At 41.9% G+C, this 21,299-nt stretch overlaps 1 protein-coding gene across 7 annotated transcripts in view; it reads left to right on the top strand.

The window, feature by feature from the left end:
• LOC126162936 (leukocyte elastase inhibitor-like) overlaps nt 1-21,299 on the top strand; it is a 192,561-nt gene that overhangs the window by 18,815 nt on the left and 152,447 nt on the right. For all 7 annotated transcript variants that reach the window (XM_049919764.1, XM_049919760.1, XM_049919766.1 and 4 more), the window contains exons 2-3: nt 2,960-3,046; nt 6,974-7,153. In XM_049919764.1, coding sequence (XP_049775721.1) covers nt 2,972-3,046; nt 6,974-7,153 — 255 coding nt within the window. In that variant the 5' untranslated portion in view covers nt 2,960-2,971. The remainder of the gene's footprint in view (nt 1-2,959; nt 3,047-6,973; nt 7,154-21,299) is intronic.

Raw genomic sequence — 21,299 nt, 5'->3', positions numbered from 1 at the left:
GTTGTGTTTGTATGTATGTGTGTTTCATGGATATGTGCTGTTTGTTTTTGTATTTTGTGGTTTATTTTGTCTATTCTCTTTGCATCATATCCATTCTCCTGTGCAATTTGTTTTATTGTGTTCAGTTCTTGTGTGTAGTCATGCTTATTCAAGGGGTATTTTGTTCAGCCTGTGAAGTAAATATCTGAAGCTGGCTTCTTTGTGGGTTATGGGGTGATTGGATTGGTTATGAATAATGGTGCTGGTGAGTGTGGGTTTTCTGTAGATTGTGAATTCATGTTTGTTGTTTTTCTTGTGTATAGTGAGATCTAAGAAGTTAAGTTTTTCATCTGTTTGTGTTTCTATGGTGAATTGTATTTGTGGGTGGATGGAGTTTATGTTATCATGAAGTTCTTTTATGCGGGACAGTGGTTCATCTATTAAGCAAATTATGTCTTCTACGTATCTGTACCAATATATTATTTTGTGCTGTTTTGGTATTACTATTTTGTCAAAGATTTGTTTTTTCTATTTGGTTGAGGAAAATGTCAGCTAGGAGGCCACTGATTGGGGATCCCATGGGTAGTCCATCTTGTTGAGAGTAAAATCTGTTGTTGAATGTGAAGTAGTTTTGTTCTGTGATGAGCCTGAGTATGGCTAATATTTCTTGTATGTTTGTTGTGGGTATGTTTCCTTGCAGTTGGAGGTTTCTTTCTATTATGTTGATGGTTTCTTCTGTTGGGATGTGTGTGTACATTGAAATTATATCAAATGAAACCAATGTTGCTGTGTTTGGTATGTTTTCATTTTTTATTTTTTCTATTAAGTCACTTGAGTTCTTTAGACTTCTGTTGTCAGTGTATTTGTATATTGTCTGTAGCAGAGTGTGTGTGTGTTTGGCTAAGTGGTATGTTGGCGCTTTGGTGAAGTTAATTAATGGACATATGGGTATTCTGGGTTTGTGAACTTTAGGCAATGATTTTAGGGTGGGGGCCTTGGGATTTTTCTGTATCATTTTTTTAATCTGTGTTTCTGTGAAAATTGTTTCTATGTTTCTCAGGGTTTTCTGTAACTTGCTTTGGTATCGGTTTGTTGGGTCACTTGTTAATTCTGTGATGTTGTTGCTTTGGATGAATTCTAATGTTTTGTGAATGTATTCCTGTTTGTTTATGACTACTATTGAATTACCTTTGTCAGATTTTGTGATGATGGCATTTTCTTGTGTTAATTTATTCTGTAGTTTTCTGTAGGTTTTTTCTTCAGGAGTCCTAGTGTTTTCTTTTATGGTGGTTTTGTTCTCTTTGATTATATTTCTTATTTCCTCAGCAACTAGTTCTCTTGTTAGGTTTGCATTAAATTCAGGTGTGTTTAGTGTTTCTTGTTGCTTTATGATGTTTTCAGTTTCTGTTATGATATTTTCTACTGTCCTATGTGACACCAATGTGTTAATGTTATGTTTGGGACCCTTTTCAAGTAGGCTGCTTTCTTGTTCAGATAATTTTATGTCTGTTAGATTAATAACTCTTTTGTGAAAGGTGTGTTGGTTGTATTGGTGGTGGGATTGGTGGGTGTTTGTGTGATTTAACATTTTTGTGAGTTTCTTTTGTTGGATTGTCTGTTTTCTTCCTATTATGGTCTCAGTGTATGTTCTAACCCTGTATATTAGTTCGTCAAAAAATGGTGGGTATGTTATGTGGTTCGCTAATTCTAAATGCAATCTGTATAATTCAATATTCAGAGTCTGTTTTTTGGAATACAAAGACCGGATTTCTTGCTTTATCCACATGATTTCTGCCTTACGTTTTGTCTGCTGAGCTGCTAGTGACATGTTGTTTACAGTTATTGTTACATAGTTAGGTACAATTTTATATGCCAAACATAGTTTATTGAACTTAATGTTGAGTATGGTTTTATGAAGTCTGATGGTTGTGTTCTGATATTTGTTGAAGAGCTGTGATGGAACAAGAAGAACTGCACCACAAGATGATTAATAGTTCAAGTATTCACATTGTTTATGGAAACTACAATTTATGTAAACCAGGATGCCCAGAAGCACATTCGAGTGAAATTTCAGCCGAATATGATAACAGTGTCTCAAGCACTGCGCAATATCTTTCGGTTCCATCGCATCATTTTCGTTAATTTCAGCTGAATGAAAGTTGTCTGAATTCAGTGTTTATTACAGAAATGCACATACGAGAAATGGATCGAAAACACTCAGGAGAAGCTATCCAGTGTATAGGATCATCAACATAGGGTCACTAATACACCTATGGATTGATCGTGTTGGACAACGATACAATAACCTTGTATAGCCTTTTCTAGCTGGTTAAATAACATTCAATGTTTCTCAGATCATCTGGACATATAATGTAATAATAGGAGTAGTAATAGTAGTAGTAGTTTTATTAATCGATAGATCATTTTTACAAGGGTACTGGACATGAAATGGTATTAGAATTTGTAGTTTCCCAATTCCACATTCACAAAAATACCTTGTTGAAATTCATTTAACGTCACCAAATTTTTGCATTTACGACATTCTGCCCTGAGTACAATGTTTATTAATCAAATACAGTGGTCAAGACAACAGACTACTCATCCAGCAAGTAAAATACGTTGACACACGGTCAACACAGTCGCACTCAATGCGTCGTTTCAATTGCGTTCACAGTGCGTCACTTCATTGCCTTCATTTTTCCTCTATCAGCACCCCATAAGCCACAGTGTTTGTCCCCAGTATTTGTAAAGGTATACATTTTCCATCCTCCATTCGTATACTGAACTTAGTAAAACGAATACATACATCATCGGTAAGTTAGTATACGTGGATTGTATTTGCCGAATATTATTCTTCTAGTTTTCCGTGTAACTTAACGTAATTCTCAGTATGGAAAGCATGTTTAGATAGAAATGTATTCGGACTGTTTATCAACTTCCTCAGAGTATTCTTATAATTTGTGTTCCTTTATTTTTGCAGATCGACGAAAAAATGGCAGAGGAAGTGAACGTCGCCCTGCATAATATATCTCAGGCAAATAATGTCTTTACTTTCGACATGTACAAGGTTGGTATCCAGGCAGTCCGCTACACGACAGTATGGAGTCGTGCATTTTACTCTTTTGGAAAAGCTGATTTAGGTATAAGATCTACTGTGTGCGTTACCAATCCCTTATGATTATCATTTTTGTACCAGCAATAGTCAAATGAAAATATATCACGTTCATAACTAAAAGACGTGAAGAACTGATAAAAGTGCAGTTCCCTATCCAAAACATCAAGCATAAGAAACCATAAGGTCTTTTTATAGGGGAATTTCAAATTTTCGTGCTTTTCAGCATATTAGAATGTAACTAGTTCTGTTTGAAACACAGAAGAAATTTTTTCATATATTCAACAGGTAAGTCGTATTAAGTGTGATCTGTGACAGTTTTCAAAAATTATTTCATTATATTGGTTTCACCAAACGCTGCCATAGTTACCAGTTAACTGGATATTCTTTCACGTTATATTTCACCTGACGTACACTAAAACAAATAGTAGCAGATTACTGTTTATGAGTTTCATAAAAAAAGATTTAATGTCATTCTTTCAAAGCCAGTTCTTCTCCACCATTTAAGTAAAGGCGTAACATCTATAACAAGTACCTACGTAGTGCTGGTAGAAAATTATAAAGCGGCGGCCACGTAATCTATTCTGCGAAACTGCGTGGATGACATTTACGGTGCTTCAAAATTACGTTTTGGGCGCGTGTAAGCTATTAAGGCCGCGCAGTTTTCAGAAGGAACAATAATACATCATTATCTGCGAAAAGTGGTGAACGCCCATAAATAATATGGGGCTGCTTCCACTTGGACCAGCTACAGCCGCGGAGACCTGCTATTAACTGTCATTAACTACAAGAAATCCCGATTCGTATTACATGCGAAGATGAGAGTCGCTCGCCCGAAATTTAAATTTCGCTGGCTAGGCTAAGAAATGAGAAACGAATAACTCATGGTCTAACCATTCGCGTGATGTGAGTTTGGTAAGTCATCAAATAGCGTTCTGCATCTGACTCCGCGTAGGAAAATGCAATATTTTACCACTGTACCATCTCGTCCCGTAGTAGTAGCAACTTCCACGTGTACCGAAATTTGAAACATACCAACCATCTGAATCACACTACTAGTAGCTCAATGTTGTCTTCATAGCATGCGGGCCGTGTGACGCGTTTAGCTGACCTTTTAGTGCAGTCAAAATTTGCTTGGCTTCAAGAGAGCGCCCCACCCATTCTGTAGGACCTATGGCAAATACAGTTCCAGATATTAAATATCTCTAGACCTTTGGCCTGTAAACCATTTAACAGTAACGTGACACTTTCTCATAAAAAGTGAGGGCACTGGACATCGCTGTTTTCTCGAAACAGACATACATCAGTATGGATCTGCGAACGACTGAAACGTATACACACTGGCCTCTTTAGGAAGAACTTAGAGTTAATACTCTATTGCAATCTCCTGCGAGCCGTAACTGAAGCGTAATTGCTTCTGGAACGCAAGTGAGACAGCGATTGTGCATGCGCTCTTGACTCTTTCTTAAAAATTATTAAGGGCTCTGCTGGGAAATTACGCCTTCCCTTACTTCAGGGATATCCTCCGTCAACGAGCAGGGAACTCTCCATTCGGATTTTTTACGACTCATTTACTATGTTTCGCATAATATTGATCTCGGTTCGATCCTACACGGTGGCAGCTTTGCAAGAGTCAGTGACAAACGAAGCTCCCACACGGAGAAAGTGAGATTGTGTTTCTCGGTGTTGCTAATTGTCTCATCTGTCCTTTTTCTCTAAAGCCGCGTCGGCAGGCTGGATCCTGCACTTCTGTGGCAGAGACTGAAAAATATTTGTTCTACCCTTACCTGAGCGACGTCTGACGAAGTCGTTGCAAGAAATTCATCCTTAAAGGCAGCTGTTTATTGTGAATATGTCAGCCTAAAATTTTTCTGAATGGTTTTCATATTTTCGTGGATCTTATGGACGAGAAACTTCTTCTGTGGCCTATTGTTGCCTTTACTTCGTGATTTCGTCATTGTGACGTGAAAGGCTGTGAGGTTCTCTGCTTACGGTCGCTATTTGTGCCAATGCTGACCTCTTAGTAGCCCCCAAGTTAAGATCGTCCGTGTAGCGTGGAACAGACAGGAAATAGTGAGGTATGCTTCAGCAGCATAGTGTGCCACGCTTATAACGTTATAAAATCAGTCCAGAACGCTGTGTTCAGAAATATCCAGTTGACTGTATAATGTCAAGTTTCATCGCATTGAGCAACGATTGAGAAGCCAGGGGAGCTTAGCAAATTCTATGAGAGACAATAGCTGTATTTAAGTGTTGAGGTGCGAGCGATTTTCATTAGATGCGAAACATAACAACCCTGACATTACGAGACTCTGAGTGAATGTACACGCGACACAGGGGAACATGGGATTCCAAGAACACCTTGAGAGTTCTTCTAAAAAGAACATAAGTCGTGGAAGAGAGAAATGATGATGGTGGGAGTGTCTCGGCGAAGTGCTTCTTGAATGCTAGATTAGGGAAGTTGATTGTTACGAGAGACGGAATTTGCATTTTTATGTCAACAGCGTAGATATTGATTACTACGGGTTAGTAGAAACAAGTGTGGCGTGATAGGAATCGTTCCCATTCATGGCCACCATTTTGGGACTACGCCAATGATATCATACCCTCCGTGGAAACTACATCCGATCAACATGGGGATGTTTATGGTCCATCAGCTGTCTTGCTGCATTTTCTGAAGTTTTCTAGCGCCTGCACACAGACTGGAGTTCTTTGATTGTGAAACTAACCACGTAATGAAACGTTTCGGATACTTTGGAGGCATCCAAGCTTGCAGCACTTTGTGTGTCTGCGAGGCCTCTCCATGCAGTAATGGGAGAAGTGTTGGTTTTTCTACCATACCTGGTAGCCTTGTTTGTCTGTCTGTAGCAGCACGTGCAGTTGCTTACTTTCTCTGACAGGGATTACTTATATCAGTTCAGGTGAAAATTAATTCTAAAAGGTAGGCAGAATTGTAGAAAACTAGTAAGTAGTTATGTTTGTAAGTCAGATGGCCTCCTTCAACTTCCATGGAAAACTGAACGATCCTTGATTACATTAAATTCAGTGCAATCAGCTCGATTATCGATTACAATAGTGTGTTACAGCGAAAACTATACGAAACGCCTGTTGTATACAGAACTTGCTAGAATTTAAAAATAGCTTTCGCATCTCAATCTAAGGAATACAAGTACAAAATATTCCTTGGACTGAAGATAACGATTCGGGTGCAACAGCGGTTTGGTTCTAGGAATGTCTCAGCCTCCTTTCATCTTCAATTAACAGCTTTAAGCCATTTTAAAAAGAATTTTTCTATGCACTCTCAACTAAATAACGGGTGGTAGAATGTGTAACTTGAAAAGTAATGGATTTTTGTTTTAGAATCTGTAATTCCATTCGTGAAGCAAAAATTCGGAACTTTATGAAAAGAAACAAATGGCGAACATTAACGACCAAGGTTGTCACAGTCTATCACGTTGAATGTACGAGTATTATCTGATACATAATAATTTCGATGATATTATAAGAAAGTGTCAATCAGATACATTAATTACATGAACTTCTTATTCACGAAGCACTTAGAAACAATTACTTTGATTGCAAACAGTTTTCTGATTCAGCGTTTCAGATGCTCTTACTTACCATTACTGTATATTAATTATGTAGAAAAGTTACATAATTTGCTGTCCTCGTTACAATTGGACCATCAGAATGCTTTGTTGTTGCTCGCTATCGATGGTGATGGCATAATTCATTCATTTCATTCTAATTCTAACGATCTCTACGAAGATATTTAGGTTTCACAGCCTTAATTTCTCTTAGCAGATAAATGTTATTATATTAGTGCAGAGCATGAACTACAAACGAAGAAGAATAAATTGTGACACACGTATTCATTTTCAGATTTTGGCGGCGGAGCCTGGAAACTTGTTCTTCTCTCCTATCAGTATACAGGTAATACTCGCGCTCACATTCCTTGGAGCCAAAGGCAATACGGCCAAACAGATTGCCAGAGGACTGCGCCTACCTGAGGACACAACTGTCGTTGAAGATGGTGTTGGGGCTATAATGAACAGATTACAGGTGAGTAAAGGTTGTGTAAGGGACCAAGGCACGTAGAAGGGATTCCTTATTCGTTTATATCAAAAGAACAGAAATCATTTCGTTTCTACATCTACATCCATACTGCGCAAGCGACCTGACGGTGTGTGGCGGAGGGTACTTTGAGTACCTCTATCGGTTCTCCCTTCTATTCCAGTCTCGTATTGTTCGTTGAAAGAAAGATTGTCTGATGCCTCTGTGTGGGCTCTAATCTCTCTGGCTTTATCCTCATGGTCTCTTCGCGAGATATACGTAGGAGGGAGCAATATACTGCTTGACTCCTCGGTGAATGTATGTTCTCGAAACTTCAACAAAGTAGTTTGTAGTCGGATTCTTGATACACGTTTAACGATATTATCTCAGTAAATTTGATTTCAGTGATAGCCAGTGAGACAACTTGCTTAGTATGGTAGAGGCAAAACATAAATTTTCGTACCTAGGGCGACAACAAGTGCGTGCTTGCATTTTCTTTCCGGTGTTCAACGGCGTTTTTTGAATATCACATACTGACCTTAGAATCTGCCTTAGAGTCTGCTTTATTGAGCATTTTTCATTAATTGTCGTCGAATCACAGCTTTCGTAGGCCTTCGTGTATACAGGTATGCAACTCCGGCTTCCAGGATCTGGCGAGTAGACATGTTACCGGCATCACTGCCTTAGCCAGTATCTATCTGTTCAGGCAAGGGACCTACATAGACTGGTGTCCAAAATTAAATCAACAAACAGAAAATTTGCAAGTTTGCCTTTTTTGGCCACAAAACAATTTAAACAGGTGATAAAAAAGTAGAAACAATGTAAAGAATACAGAACGTAAACAACTGCAACATGCATAACAGTAGACGAAAATGTTCTTCGTGTTTTCCATCTTAACAGATTTACACACACATTTCGACAACTGGCTAGTGCGACCACTATGGGGTGTGACCACCTCTGGCAACAATACAGGCGTGACATGTGTGTGAATTTCTAAGGGACCAAACTGCTGGGGTCATCGGTCCCTATACTTATACACTACTTTAACTAACTTTTGCTAAGAACAACATACACACCCATGCCCGAGGGAGGACTCGAACCTCCGGCGGGAGGGGCCGCGCAATCCGTGACCGCTTGGTCACTCCGCGCGGCACAGACCTGACAGCGGCAGAGCATACAGTGAGTGAGCAACGCCATCAGTGTCACGTTGAGGCAATAACGCCCATTCTTCCTGCGGAGCTCCTCGTAAGTCTTAGAGAGTGGTTGGTGGACGCTGACGCGATGCAACCCGTCTCCCTAGTACATCCCAGACAAGCGCTATGGGATTCGAATCGCAGAGCGAGCAGGTCACGCTATGCGCCCAGCATCTTCCGTTTCCAAGAAAACGTCAGCCACTCGTGCTTTATGAGGTTGAGCATTATCGTCCATCAGCACAACATCTGAACGCACAACACTTCACAACGACCGCACATGAGGTCCCAAGCCCTCGTCACGATACCTGACAGCAGTTGAAAAGTTTCCGATTCACCCGTAAAATTTCATGAAGAGATGTTCGAGTGATCAACATAATCCCTGCCCAAACCGTTAGCGATCCTCCTCGATATCGGTCTCTTTCCACTATGTTCGGATCTCGAAACAGTGTACCACATTGCCTTCAGATGCGAATCCGTCGAGAGCCACTCTCCAGACCAAATCGGGACTCATCTGTGAAAAGAACATTGGCCCACTATTCGACTGTCCAGGTGGGATATTGACGACTCTACTCTACACGTCCCTTCTATAAGGACGCACCAGAGGCATACATACAGCAGGTCTCTTGATGCGTCGCAGCTAGGGCGCAATCGCCAATTTGTCTATTAAAGCTTTCTTGTATGAATGTATGTGGGCCCCAGTGTAAGTAGTCAAGAATCTTATACGATCTGCAACGGGCGAGCTGTGTCCTGCAGACGTGCGCCATGACCATATGGCGTGACTGCAGCGTGTGAACGAAGTGGATAGGCGCTTACAGAGCAGTTACATTCTCTGGAATTATAAAAATTAATGTGGTGTCACCGCCAGACACCACATTTGCTAGGTGGTAGCCTTTAAGTCGGCCGCGGTCCGTTAGTATACGTCGGACCTGCGTGTCGCCACTATCAGTGATTGCAGACCGAGCGCCGCCACACGGCAGGTCTAGTCTAGAGAGACTCCCTAGCACTCGCCCCAGTTGTACAGCCGACATTGCTAGCGATGATTCACTGTCTACATACGCTCTCATTTGCAGAGACGACAGTTTAGCATAGCCTTCAGCTACGTCATTTACTACGACCTAGCAAGGCGCCATATTCAGTTACTATGAACGTATTCTGATCAGATGATATTGTGAATTATGTACCGTCAAGAGCGACGTTCATCATTAATGGATTAAAGTTAAGTATCAAACTAATTACGTCAGCTTTCTGAATTCTAATTCCTTGTCATGTTGCAGACCCCACGTCAGTGTAGTTCTTCCCTCCTCACGCCAGCCTGCGTGAGCTAAAACGCTTGCATTTCGGCCACCATTCGCAACACGGTGTTGGCTCTTCTGCCAACACAACAATTAATAACTGATCTAGAAATAGCCTGAGGAACTTCATATTAGGTACATAACCTTATGTTGTGTAAAGGAACAATCTGTCAAAATCTGAAGTCAATAACTGTCATAATTTGGAAGTTCCAAAAAAAAAAAAAAAAGTCAGTAGAAAACGTAATTATCCGACACTTAAAAAACTAAATCAATATATATATATATATATATATATATAAAATGTTAATAGTTCACCAACTGTGACAATTTGAAAACACCTTCAGTTTTTAGATTCAAATTTGGACAGTTCTCATTTTAGAAAACCTTTCGTAATTTTGATGTAGTAATAACTTTAAGAATTTAAGTAGATATTTGTGTTTTGTGTTAGGGTGAGTATGAAAGAGAGTACTTATGTGAGTGTATGTGGGACATTCGCCAATATTAAATTTTCAGTTTGTAGTTCTCTATAGGAACTTTCATGTGTTCCAGCTTTGTATCGTGAGAACGAATCCACCAATGGTTCCCCTACTAGTAGATGGCGGATGTCCAAGCATGTTTGAATATGTAAGAGACAGTTAAAACGTTCGCGACTATATAGCTAAATTCCAGACGTAAACTACAGCTTAAAGTTTATTTAATTTTATTTGTTTAACAAGAGAGTTTTGAGTTGCTTATGTTAATGACGTCAATGAGCTGAGAGCAGTGATGGTTCTTGCTAGATTTTGGCGCGAGCTGCGCCCTGAAAGTCAGTTCTGATTGGCCGTAATTCTGTACAGCCAATAAGAAGTGAGACGGTTTACCACCGAACGCTTGAGATAGAGGGGCTTGTAGAGGCAGAGAGAAGAAGGAAGTGGTAGACTAGCTTTCATGCTGAAAGTGTCGAACGCATTATGTGCAAAATGAAGTGATATTGTGACTTCCGCGTTTCGGTACAGTGTTAAGAGTGGAGAGATATTTTGTTCTGGAGAAAATCGCGTGTGTAAACTTTGATGATTTGAACACCTGTGGGCTGATGATCTTTCTTAATAGCAGTAAAAAAATCCTAATGCAAGTTTAAAAGGACCTTTGAACTTAACAATTTGAACAGCAACCCATTTTCGGTTTATTCTTTAGAGTTCACAAGACTATTTTCAGCTTTTTGTACTTATAGCGGCCTCCGACGTGTAGTTACGAAATCTCAGTTTCTTCACCACTGCTTTTCTGAGATCTCTTAAGTAGCTGCAGTCAGGAGCTACGTGTGCAGATCTGCAGCAGTATCGAGGTGGGTGGACAATTTATGTTGCAGAACCGCCGTCGATGTGCGAAAGAGCGCGTTACGTCGCACTCTGGCAATAAAGGCCACTCTGTCTAAGCCTTCTCTCCACCGTTTGCCTCAATACAACACGCCCTACGGATGCTGCGAGGTCAGATGCCAGTTGCAATGCAGCATTAAGGCGGTATCGCCGAGCCCTTACAGCCAAATAACGGTCCTGTCTTTCTGATATCACACGCGGTCGGCCCTGCGCTGATCTTTATGATACAGTTTCGGTCCCAATAAACTGCAGCCACACCCGAGAAACAACAGAACGATTCACGTTAAGCCATCGAACCACATGAGTTTGCGACTGTCCTGCTTCCATTCTTCCTATGGTCCTCCACTGCAGAGAGTTTGGTATGCTTCTTCTCTGTGCCATACTGCACCGCCTGTGACTGTGTATACAGCAACTGTGGGTGTGGGACTGCGGCAAACACTCTTCCGTTTGATAGGTGTTCTGACGTCATCGTTGGCGTGGTTTTCCGTTGACCGAAATACCATTTTCCGTGCAGAACACGATCGTACGGACATCTGTTGACAGTTTGTATGATTATATCGTGAATTAGACACAAGACGGAGAAACAGTGGTTCGCTGCTTTAATTTTGGGCACCAGTGTATTATACCTGTAAAATTTACTTTACCTTTATTTTTGGGCAAATGTAGTTTTTGCGCCATTTCAAATACATGATGTCCGTAAAGTCTCTTTACAAATTAAAATGTTACAGAGTTAAAGGAAAAAACAGACACGTGAAATGTTTCACATAATGAGACATACATATTTAAGTTTTCTTTTGCTCCAATTAATATGTATTTATGTTGAAGTCTCTTTACAAATTAAAATGTTACAGAGTTAAAGGAAAAAACAGACACGTGAAATGTTTTACATAATGAGACATACATATTTAAGTTTTTTTTGCTCCAATTAATATGTACTTATGTTGGTTGAATTAGCTGCACAAAGTACATCAAGACGGTAGCCGTTTTCTTACTACTTCCGCTGTAACAGCCCCACATCACTGTTGGCAAAGACATAAGTAATCCTCTGCTTGAGATGAGTGATGTCCCATACATTTGTCAAAGCCAGTGATATATGATGAAGGTGGTGGCCTTGGCTGTAAGCCACCTTTCCCACCCATGACACTGGAAAGTTTTAATTGGGAATTCACTCACATGTAATCCACAATGTGATGGTGAAGCACCTTACCGGAAAGTTATGGTCCTGTAGTGCTAAGCTGAAGAGCCAAAGAAGCTGGTACTCCTGAGTAGTATTGTGTAGGGGTCCCGCGAGCACGCAGAAGTGCCGCAACATGACGTGGCATGGTTCAAAATGGTTCAAATGGCTCTGAGCACTATGGGACTTAACATCTATGGTCATCAGTCCCCTAGAACTTAGAACTACTTAAACCTAACTAACCTAAGGACAGCACACAACACCCAGCCATCACGAGGTAGAGAAAATCCCTGACCCCGCCGGGAATCGAACCCGGGAACCGGGGCGTGGGAAGCGAGAACGCTACCGCACGACCACGAGATGCGGGCGACGTGGCATGGACTCGACTGATATCTGAAGTAGTGCTGAAGGGAACTGACACAATGAATCCTGCACGGCTGTCCATATATCCTTAAGAATACGAGGGGGTTGAGACCTCTTCTGAAAAGCACGTTGAGAGGTACCAGAGATATGCTCAATAATGCTCATGTCTGGGAAAATGGTGGCCAGCGGAAGTGTTTAAATTCAGAAGAGTATTCCTGGAGCCACTCAGTAGCAATTGTGGTCGTATGGGTTGTCGCATTGTCCTGCTGGAATTGCCCACGAGTGTCAGAAAGCAGAACGGACATGAATTGATCCAGGTGATCCGGTAGGATGCTTACGCACTTGTCGCCTGTCGGAGTCGTACCTAGACGTATCAGAGGTCCCATATCACTCCAATACACACGCCCCACACCATTACAGAGCCTCCACCAGCTTGAACAGTTCCCTGCTGACATGCAGGGTCCATGAATTCATGAGGTCGTCTCCATACCCGCCGTACACGTCCATCCGCTCGATACAATTTGAAACGAGGCTCGTCCGACCGGGCAATATGTTCCCAGTCATCAACAATCCAATGTCGGTGTTGACGGGCCCAGGCGAAGCGTAAGGTTTGTGTCGTGCAGTCAACAAGCGTACACGAGTGAGCCTTTGGCTCCGAAAGCCATATCGATGATGTTTCGTTGAATGGTTCGCACGCTGACACTTTTTGATGTACCAGTATTGAAATTTGCAACACTTTGCCAAAGGGTTGCACTTCTGTCACTTCGAATGATTCTCTTCAGTCGTCTTTGGTCCCTTTTTTGCAGGATCTTTTTCCGGCCGCAGCGACGCCGGAGATTTGATGTTCTACCGAATTCCTGATATTCACGGTACACTCGTTAAATGGTCGTACCGGAAAATCCCCACTTCATCGCTACCTCGGAGATACTGCGTCCCATCGCTCGTGCGCCGACTGTAGTACCACGTTTAAACTCACTTGAATCTAGATAACCTGCCATTTGTAGCAGCAGTAACCGATCGAACAACTGAGCCATACACTTGTTGCCGGCCGCAGCGCCGTTTTCTACCTGTTTACGTATCTCTGTATGTGAATACGCACGCCTGTGCTAGTTTCTTTGGCGCTTCAGCGTACATATTCAGTTTACAGGTCCAGGCAAACATATTTTTTATTGATGTCTCTCCGAAGAAAAACGGACTAATGACGCGATTACACACGATGCCACGCCACACATTCGCCTTTGGACTATCTCTCAGAAGTTCCGTTGACACTCGTGGGTTTTGTGACCCCCATGTTCTCGCGTTGTATATATTCAGCTTCCCTGAAAGATGAAAGGTTGACTCACCACTGAAACTAATTCTGATGACAATTGTTTCACCCGCAGACAGTCGTTACAGCATGTTATCTGGAAAATCTTGTAATTTTGGTTTACATTGTGACTCCTACAGCAATTGCACTTCGTAAGCGTAGAACGGCAAATTTTGTAAGACTTTGTGCATTAATTAACGTGGCAAGTGTAAATGTTTGAGAGCGACACGGATAGACTTGTGGAAGATCTTAAACGAACGATGTTTTCCTCATATTTTCTTGATAGTCCACTGTTCCTTTCTCCAATACTATTCCAGTATCCTCATATTTATTGCGCCACGTAAGGAAGTGACGGTGGGTGTCATCAGTACGTAGTTGTGTGTTCTTGCTGAGCCTACATCTCCCATATCTGTCTCAGTACATCAGAATATATAGTGTGACTTCCCCTGAAGAGTTCGTTTCACTGTATCTCATCCATCAACAGGACATCTAAAATATACACAAATGCATTATGATTAAAAACTTAGCAAACCAATGAGTGTATAGTGCAAATTTGATGACGATATCTCATCGGTTTCCACTGTAATGAATTTTTGGAACAGAAGAGAGACCTCATCCATGAGGTGTATGTAGTGGGGAAAAGGTCATAACGGAGAATTTGCTTTCGAAAATTAAATCTTTTGTCGGCTAACTTTCTAGTACTCAATCTGTCAGCTCCATACGGCAGTGCCATTTGACGGTATGTCTTTTTCTCTGAATCTCTGAATTTTGCTGGGCGGGGGGTTGTTGAGTTGACACAGTTTATTTCAAACAGGTTACATGTTTATGTTGTTGATCAGGTGTTTCTCCTCACTAACCCTTATCAATTCCCCAACTTGCAGGAGCCTCGTTGCACGATTCCTCCGTAAAGTACCAGTCACTAATATGTTGTTTTTAGTGCTATTTTTATTTTGGGCTAGGTATGTTGCTGCCTCTGTCATCGCAGCTTCACTTTCTGCCAGAACTGCAATGTCATCTACACAGTATTTACACATGGGATCTCCAACTCAGCTTTGCACACTCCCATTTTTCTTCATTCAGCGGTGGATTTCCCTAAGCGGTGTATTAAGCAATACTGGTGAAACAGATTGTCTCTCGTGTAATTTCTCTGTCTAGTAATTCACCTTTGCTCATACCCCTGAAAAACATGTAGGCGCTAACTCGAAATATTATATACATATATAAAACAACTGATCTCAGTCTAAGTATCCTAGCATCCCCAGACTTCTCTTTACATATGCCTTTAGGGCTTCTTAATATTGTAGACTTTCGTCAGTTTCCTTTCTCTTTACCATTCAGCAAGTGAACTACTCTATACGTCATCATTTAATTTCATAAACGCCGACTCGCTTAATTCATTTCAAATTTTTCTAGCTGTACAATATTTTTTGACCCATCTTTGGCCGCCACACTTCATAAAGTAAAATTATCGTAAGCGCCTCTTGAAATGACCTTAGGAGTTCATTGATTCTTGCACAGTAAGACCATCAGCTGTCTACTTTCCTAGTAGACAGCTATGTTGCATCGTTGATGTACGCCACATTTACTCCCAGAGAGTTATCGGTGGAAGCTTCAGAACTGACTTACTGTAATCATGCGCACGATGGTTCCAGAGCGCAGAATCAACATTAGCAAACTCCGATTTCCACAGGGCTATTCCTCGAATTTTAACAGTACATAAAATAATGTATGTAACAAAATTTCCTCCCTTGCACGCTTTCGGTGGAAAATCTGCGTCAAAGAAAGACATATGGGAAACATTCCAATCGCGAGAAAGAAAATTATTCTCATTCAAAATCTATGGCCGTGCGGCACAGTTTGAGCACTCAGCAGCGTTTTGCGTCAGAGCACTCGAGTTCGAATGCTCTATTAGGGTTCGATTTTTCTAATTTTATACTGTGTGATATAGTATCTGGCTTCTTAATTGTTTCACAGCAAGTACAGCAGTCTTTGCCCAATGGAATAATTTGATGTTAACACAGAAATAAGAGTACAATCATTTGTATTATGTCAATGTCAAACACATATTCAGGATTTAAAGTTTAACTCCGTTCTTTTCCACACACTAAACGCCTCCACGCTTTCCTGTCCATTGTCACCATTGATTCCCTTTTCTTCAGTTATATCCCTTCCTTCACCGTAAAAAGAAAAGACTCCTCTCCTCTCCTTTTTGTTCTACTCGTGATTATTTTATCCTAGGTAGTTCCCTGCAGTAATGTGCATCACATAGTCGCATCATTTGAGTGCAGGGATCTGCACAAAATCCGAGCCTGCTTTCCAGCATACCCTCCGCCCATTGGTACTATCGATTAGTATCAACTACCATATGTACCACTTTCAGTACTATTACACTTGCTTAGGGTGTCATCAGTACAGCTAGCAACCTACTTCACAGATAATTTCAAAACTCTGTTACTATTTTTACTGTTATCATATGACTACTGATTTTAAAGGGCTGTCAAATGAAAACGAATGTCTCGAGAACGAATCGTTATTGGTACGATTTGTTGCATTAAAACAACGAGGAATTTCATATTGGCTGTTAAAGAAGTTTTGTAATTAGTTTCTTTCGTGTCATAACTAGCGAGAGTATGAGGGTAAACCATTTTATAGCAACGCCCCATTGAAAAGTCATGAAAACATTTCGTTCTTGTTAGGATTTGTTATTATTAAATATCAATAACATTTCGGCGATTGAAACTTGTAATATAAGTACGAAATCAAAAGCAGTTGAGTTCTAACACATACTACGTGATCAAAAGTATCCGGACATGTGACTGAAAATGACTTAAAGGTTCGTGGCGCCCTCCATCAGTAATGCTAGAATTCAATATGGTGTTGGCCCACCCTTAGCCTTGATGACAGCTTCCATTCTCGCAGGCATACGTTCAATCACGTGCTGCAAGGCTTCTTGGGGAATGGTAGCCCATTCTACACGAAATGCTGCACTGAGGTGAGGTATCGATATCGGTCGGTGAGGCCTGGCACGAAGTCGGTGTTCCAAAACACCCCAAAGGTGTCCTATAGGATTCAGGCCAGACCTCTGTGCAGGCCAGTCCATTACAGGGATGTTATTATCGTATAACCACTCTGCCACAGGCCGTGCATTATGAACAGATGCTCGATCGTGTTGAAATATGCAGTCGCCATCCCCGATTTGCTCTTCAACGGTGGGAAGCGAAAAGGTGCTTAAAACAACTATGTAGGCCTGTGCTGTGATGGTGCCATGCAAAGCAACAAGGGGTGTGCGCCCTCTCCATGAAAAACACTACACCATAACACCACCGCCTCCGAATTTTACTGTTGGCACTACACACGCTGGCAGATGACGCTCACCGGCATTCACCATACCAACACCCTGCCATCAGATCGCCACATTGTACCGTGACTCGTCACTCCACACAACGTTTTTCTACTGTTCAATCGTCCAATGTTTACGCTCCTTACACCAAGCAAGGCGTCGCTTGGCATTTACCGGCGTGATGTGTGGTTTATGAGCAGCCGCTCGATCATGAAATCCAAGTTTTCTCATCTCCCGCCCAACTGTCATAGTACTTGCAGTGGATCCTGATGCAGTTTGGAATTCCCGTGTGATGGTCTAGGTAGATGTCTGCCTATGGCACATTACGACCATCTTCAACTGTCGGCGGTCTCTGTCAGTAAACAGACGAGGTCGCCCTGAACGCTTTTGTGCTGTACGTGTCCCTTCACGTTTCCACTTCACTATGACATCGGAAACCGTCGACCTAGGGACATTTACGAGTGTGGAAATCTCGCGTAGAGACGTATGACACATGTGACACGCAATCACCTGAGCACGTTCGAAGTCCGTGAGTTCCGTGGAGCGCACCATTCTGCTCTCTCACGATGTCTAATGTCTACTGAGGTGGCTCATATGGAGTACCTGGTAGTAGGTGGCAGCACAATGCACCTAATATGAAAAATGTATGTTTTTGGGGGTGTCCGCATACTTTTCATTACACAGTGTAGCATAATTAAGGTGACACGATACAGAACTGAGGGTTCGTGTCCCACTTGTGCCAAAAATTTTTTACCCCCTTATCGTTTTCAAAAAGCTTGCGGGAAGTTTGTATGAAGTTAATAAAAGAATTTCTGTAATATCTGACGTCATGCGAATATAAGTGCACGCTCTGCCAGGAGTGAGTTTTTCGATTTGGTGAATTTTTGTAAGCTGATGACCTTCCTGAGTGGATACATCTTTCATTTTTGTACTATTATATGTTCACAGTTACTGAAGTTTTTATTTGTGTATACCGCAGACAGATCAACATGACTAGCATATGTCAAGATGGTTCAAATGGTTCTGAGCACTATGGGACTCAACTGCTGAGGTCATTAGTCCCCTAGAACCTAGAACTAGTTAAACCTAACTAACCTAAGGACATCACAAACATCCATGCCCGAGGCAGGATTCGAACCTGCGACCGTAGCGGTCTTGCGGTTCCAGACTGCAGCGCCTTTAACCGCACGGCCACTTCGGCCGGCCATATGTCAAGAAAGAAAAGGTGTGTTTTAATAGAGCTGGCATATGAATTCTATGTGCGTCCATTTTCGTGAACGAATTGTATGGTTTGCGAGCCAAATAAAGCCGACAACTATCGCTGCGTAGCGCTGAGAGTTCAAAATCATGTTAACCAGGTCGTGGCATGTGCCGACGACTCTGTGTCGTGTGACGGGGGATATCCTGTCTGCGTGCATGTCAACGTTAGCTGCCTTGTCCCATACGCCGACGGCTTTAGAGAACAGGTGTGTGTTTGGATCAACAGCTGATTTCGACGAGTGAAGGGTTTACAGGTTTTTCTACAAATAGTTAACAGCTGGGAGCAAAGTAACGCACAGTTAAAGTACTCCGCTGTACAGTTGTATACTTATCGTACTTCCCTCTTGAATTTCTCGTCAAAACCGTGAACAGTAATATTGTAAGTAGGCTGTTTAGGTTTTTATATTGGTAACGCCACGTAGTGCTCTGTATGAAAATCACTGGCTGTGCTGTCTGCAGTCTGTGGCTGGTTTGCATTGTTGTTGGCTATTGTAGTGTTGGGCAGTTGGCTGTTAACAACGCGTAGCGTTGTGCAGTTGGAGGTGAGCCGCCAGCAGTGGTGGATGTGGGGAGTGAGATGGCGGAGTTTTGAGAGCGGATGATCTGGACAGAGACAGTAAATTTGTAAGACTGGATATCATGAACTGGTATATATATATTATGACTTTTTAACAGTATTAAGGTAAATACATTGTTTGTTCTATATCAAAATCTTTCATTTAATGTTTTAACGTTTCTGAAACATACAAAGTAACCATAATAACAAGCACAAGGAAAGGAGCACACTAATTTCCGCTGACTGATTACAGTAAGGATATTGACCAGATAACACTGTGAAACGTCCCCTTAGAAAAATTGTACATGACTGTGCTTTAACTGACACACAATATTTTTAGCGCAACGGAATCTGACTTTTAATAATCCCTACAAAAGAATGGCCCTGACTAACATTAACCTATACCTTTCACAAATCACTTACCCCACAAAAATCTTCGTTACTCAAGCTACTGTAATACAGCGAGCGCCACTACTGCCAGCTAAATAAAAGATTCTAACTACTGAAGGCACTAACTACTGATAGGCATAGTTAGCAAATGAAAGATTTTGATAGAGAACAAACAATGTATTTACCTTAATAGTGTTCAAAAGTCGTAATATATACAGGGTTAATGATTGAAGCGATTTCACAGCTCTACAATAACTTTATTATTTGAGATATTTTCACAATGCTTTGCACACACATACAAAAACTCAAAAAGTTTTTTTAGGCATTCACAAATGTTAGATATGTGCCCCTTTAGTGATTCGGCAGACATCAAGCCGATAATCAAGTTCCTTCCACACTCGGCGCAGCATGTCCCCATCAATGAGTTCGAAAGCATCGTTGATGCGAGCTCGCAGTTCTGGCACGTTTCCTGGTAGAGGGGGTTTAAACATTGAATCTTTCACATAACCCCACAAAAATAAATCGCATGGGGTTAAGTCGGGAGAGCGTGGAGGCCATCACATGAATTGCTGATCATGATCTCCACCACGACCGATCCATCGATTTTCCAATCTCCTGTTTAAGAAATGCCGAACATCATGATGGAAGTGCGGTGGAGCACCATCCTATTGAAAGATGAAGTCGGCGCTGTCGGTCTCCAGTTGTGGCATGAGCCAATTTTCCAGCATGTCCAGATACACGTGTGCTGTAACGTTTTTTTCGTAGAAGAAAAAGGGGCCGCAAACTTTAAACCGTGAGATTGCACAAAACACGTTAACTTTTGGTGAATTGCGAATTTACTGCACGAATGCATGAGGATTCTCTACCGCCCAGATTCGCACATTGTGTCTGTTCACTTCACCATTAAGAAAAAAAATGTTGCTTCATCACTGAAAACAAGTTTCGCACTGAACGCATCCTCTTCCATGAGCTGTTGCAACCGCGCCGAAAATTCAAAGCGTTTGACTTTGTCAACGGGTGTCAGAGCTTGTAGCAATTGTAAACGGTATGCCTTCTGCTTCAGCCTTTTCCGTAAGATTTTCCAAACCGTCGGCTGTGGTACGTTTAGCTCCCTGCTTGCTTTATTCGTCGACTTCCGCGGGCTACGCGTGAAACTTTCCCGCACGCGTTCAACCGTTTCTTCGCTCACTGCAGGCCGACCCGTTGATTTCCCCTTACACAGGCATCCAGAAGCTTTAAACTGCGCAGACCATCGCCGAATGGAGTTAGCAGTTGGTGGATCCTTGTTGAACTTCGTCCTGAAGTGTCGTTGCACTGTTATGACTGACTGATGTGAGTGCATTTCAAGCACGACATACGCTTTCTCGGCTCCTGTCGCCATTTTGTCTCACTGCGCTCTCGAGCGCTCTGGCGGCAGAAACCTGAAGTGCGGCTTCAGCCAAACAAAACTTTGAGTTTTTCTACGTATCTGTAGTGTGTGGTGACCATATGTCAATGAATGGAGCTACAGTGAATTTATGAAAGCGCTTCAATCATTTGTAATAGCCCTGTATATCAGTTCATGATATCTAGTCTTACAAATTTACTGTCTCTGTTCAGATCATCCGCTCTCAAAACTCCGCCATCTCACTCCCCACATCCACCACTGCTGGCGGCTCACCTCCAACTGCGCAACGCCACGCGCAGTTCACATCCAACTGCCCAACACTAGAATAGCCAACAACAATGCATACCAGCCACAGACTGCACGCAGCACAGCCAGTCATTTTCATACAGAGCGCTACGTGGCGTTACCAATATAAAAACCTAAACAGCCTACTTACAGTATATCAATCACAAACTCTGAATGCTTTTGATCCCTATTGCATCTGACAAAAGGCATGGAGTCGTCGCACATGAATATGCTGCTAGGTATCCTGTTCGACGTCA

The sequence above is a fragment of the Schistocerca cancellata genome, chromosome 2, assembly GCF_023864275.1.
Source record: "Schistocerca cancellata isolate TAMUIC-IGC-003103 chromosome 2, iqSchCanc2.1, whole genome shotgun sequence".
NCBI classification, from domain to species: Eukaryota; Metazoa; Arthropoda; class Insecta; order Orthoptera; family Acrididae; genus Schistocerca; species Schistocerca cancellata.
Note: the sequence above shows the minus strand (reverse complement) of the source record. Positions and strands in the feature narration are given on the sequence as shown.